The sequence below is a fragment of the Diuraphis noxia genome, unplaced genomic scaffold, assembly GCF_037042655.1.
Source record: "Diuraphis noxia isolate RWA-SAM2 unplaced genomic scaffold, SU_Dnox_SAM2 contig0003, whole genome shotgun sequence".
Lineage (NCBI taxonomy): Eukaryota > Metazoa > Arthropoda > Insecta > Hemiptera > Aphididae > Diuraphis > Diuraphis noxia.
In genome coordinates, this window is record NW_028301713.1 from 49489083 (window position 1) to 49491348 (window position 2266).

Consider the following 2266-nt stretch of genomic DNA (forward strand, 5'->3'; position numbering starts at 1 on the left):
GAAGGTGCAACCGCTGCCGTCGATAAAAATAAAACAATTACAATTAAACTGACTAAGGTGACTTGGAATATGCCTATTATCAAAGTCATTGATAAAGAAAAATTAAAGTTATTAAAAGTATTAGATTCTCGTAGAACGTTATCGTGCGCGTTCAGAACCGGGGATCTATGTGAGTATCCCGTGCTCCCTAGAAATACTTCTCATTCGTGGAAGTCTAGCAGTTAACTAAAAAAAACCAAGATTTGTTTTGTTTCGATTACAAACAAATAGAAAAAACAATATCGAACTGACGCTAGGCGGTTTGATCACTGTCAAATAAAAAATCTTAAGGTGCATTTCAACTCTGAATTGTATCCATATGAAGACTTTCGAGCAGATTTTAAAAATAATACCACCAGCATACTCTACAAATCTTATACAGACTTTCAAAAATCGTATTACGAAAGAGATTGTTGTGAACCATTGTTATCAAAACATATTTTTCAAAACTATGTTCCAATAGTCGTTGTTGATTTGTCGTACCAGAAAGACAACGTAAGATCATCGACCTACGAATAGACTTTGAAACGGACAGTTATTCCAGAAAAGACTGCAGACTTGTTTAATACTACATGACCAGATTATAACTTATAATCCGTTTAGTGGTGATGTTAGAAAACTTTAACCTTGTTAATGCCTTGTAAATATGTTGTGCCTTATTTTCAAATAAATGAAAAAAAATTTGTTTTTAAATATCACGCTTGTTTTTATTTTCATATAAATTATGATCAAATATTAAATTATGTACAAATATTAGAATAGTCGTCACTTAACATTGCGTACTGGTGCTTGTTGAATGAGACGGTGGTGGTGTAATGAATTGAAATGGTGATAGTGTCCTGAAATAATCTGGTCCATCATTTAGATCACATGATCGTTAGTTATGAATCTCATCTGGTATTTTTTATTTACAAAAATGTTTACGTAAATTACCTCTGACTGTCTGGGTGACGCGCATCTGAGTAGCGGATCGTCGTGTATGCTAGATATAGGTGAAAAGCATGATGACAACAGTGAATCAATTTCACGATTCTGTGACTAAAAATTTTTTTATTAAATATATTTTCCTGCATATAATAATATATATTTATGAATTACCTCATGCGACATCCGATTTAGCACAGATTCTGCCAGTTGAAAAGCTGCGCATATTTGTATTTGGCTGACCAAGTTTGGACAAGTTTTCTGGGTTCGATCGTTTTCCACGTTCTTAACGAATGTTATCATCTCTTCTAAATCTTGCGGTGGCGGTGGCGGTGGCGGTGGCGGTGGCGGTGCGGTGGCGAGATCGCATATCTCACGTAGGTATGCCGCAAATTTATCAGTCTGTTTTATAATTAATGGAGTGGTGTAAATTTCTTTACGCACAATACACTCGAAAATACAGCATTCGAGATATTGAAGCCTAATAAGATCAGCTCGATTTAAGAGTACTCTGCATCCGTCTTCGGTTTTTGATTCAATTACAAGCACATTTTCACCACTGTACATCATGCTGGATATTTTATAAAATTCGGATTCCAAAAATAACATACGCTTATATTTCTGGGGTTCCTCCAATACAAATGACAGAAAATTCCCCATCAGCGAAAATATGCGTCTTAGAAAATCTGGTGTGATTTTGACATGTCACGATGAAGTTAATCAATAGACAACAACTTGATACTTAACTCGGGTCAATACCGATATGCACAAACTTACGGGCTGCAAAATCAAGTGTGTAGCTTGCGGATTCGATGAGTTTAGCTGGCGGTGTAGGTGGAACGTATTAAATTGTTTCGGGTATACGGCAGCCATGTTAATATTTATTTTAAACAGTAAAATAAAAACTCACAAAAATATTTTTAATACGGAACGAGCGATTTTTACGTGAACTACGGATTATGGTAGGTAAACGACTGCTGACTCTTACAATCAGGAGTCTCTAGACTCTAGATGTCTTAGGACATCTTGTCTACGCATGCGCTGATGACAAACTGGGTGGAGTGTATCTGCCGTCAAAGGACAACGCAGATCCCATGCTCACAATAAGCCTTTGAAAAAACCCGCCTAAGACTCCCTGCTCTAGTTAAATAAGTGAAAATAACAAAACATTGTTATACGACCAGGTAGCCCAGTGGATTAAAACGTCAACCTATAAAATGGGGGTCGAGGGTCGATACCCGATCTGATATTTTGTAGTTTTTTCTGAGTCGGAATTGTTGCTTTGATAATATGATAAGTGATA

At 36.2% G+C, this 2266-nt stretch overlaps 1 protein-coding gene across 1 annotated transcript; it reads right to left on the reverse strand.

Moving 5' to 3' along the window:
• Positions 1–720: 720 nt before the first annotated feature.
• Positions 721–1834, reverse strand: LOC107170782 (uncharacterized). Its single transcript, XM_089223936.1, has one exon. The coding sequence runs from the start codon at positions 1621–1623 to the stop codon at positions 1093–1095; it is 531 nt and encodes a 176-aa protein (XP_089080062.1). The 5' UTR covers positions 1624–1834; the 3' UTR covers positions 721–1092.
• Positions 1835–2266: the final 432 nt, after the last annotated feature.

Coding starts and splice junctions, on each gene's coding strand:
- LOC107170782 (XM_089223936.1), bottom strand. CDS start 1,623: ATGGGGAATTTTCTGTCATTTGTATTGGAGGAACCCCAGAAATATAAG.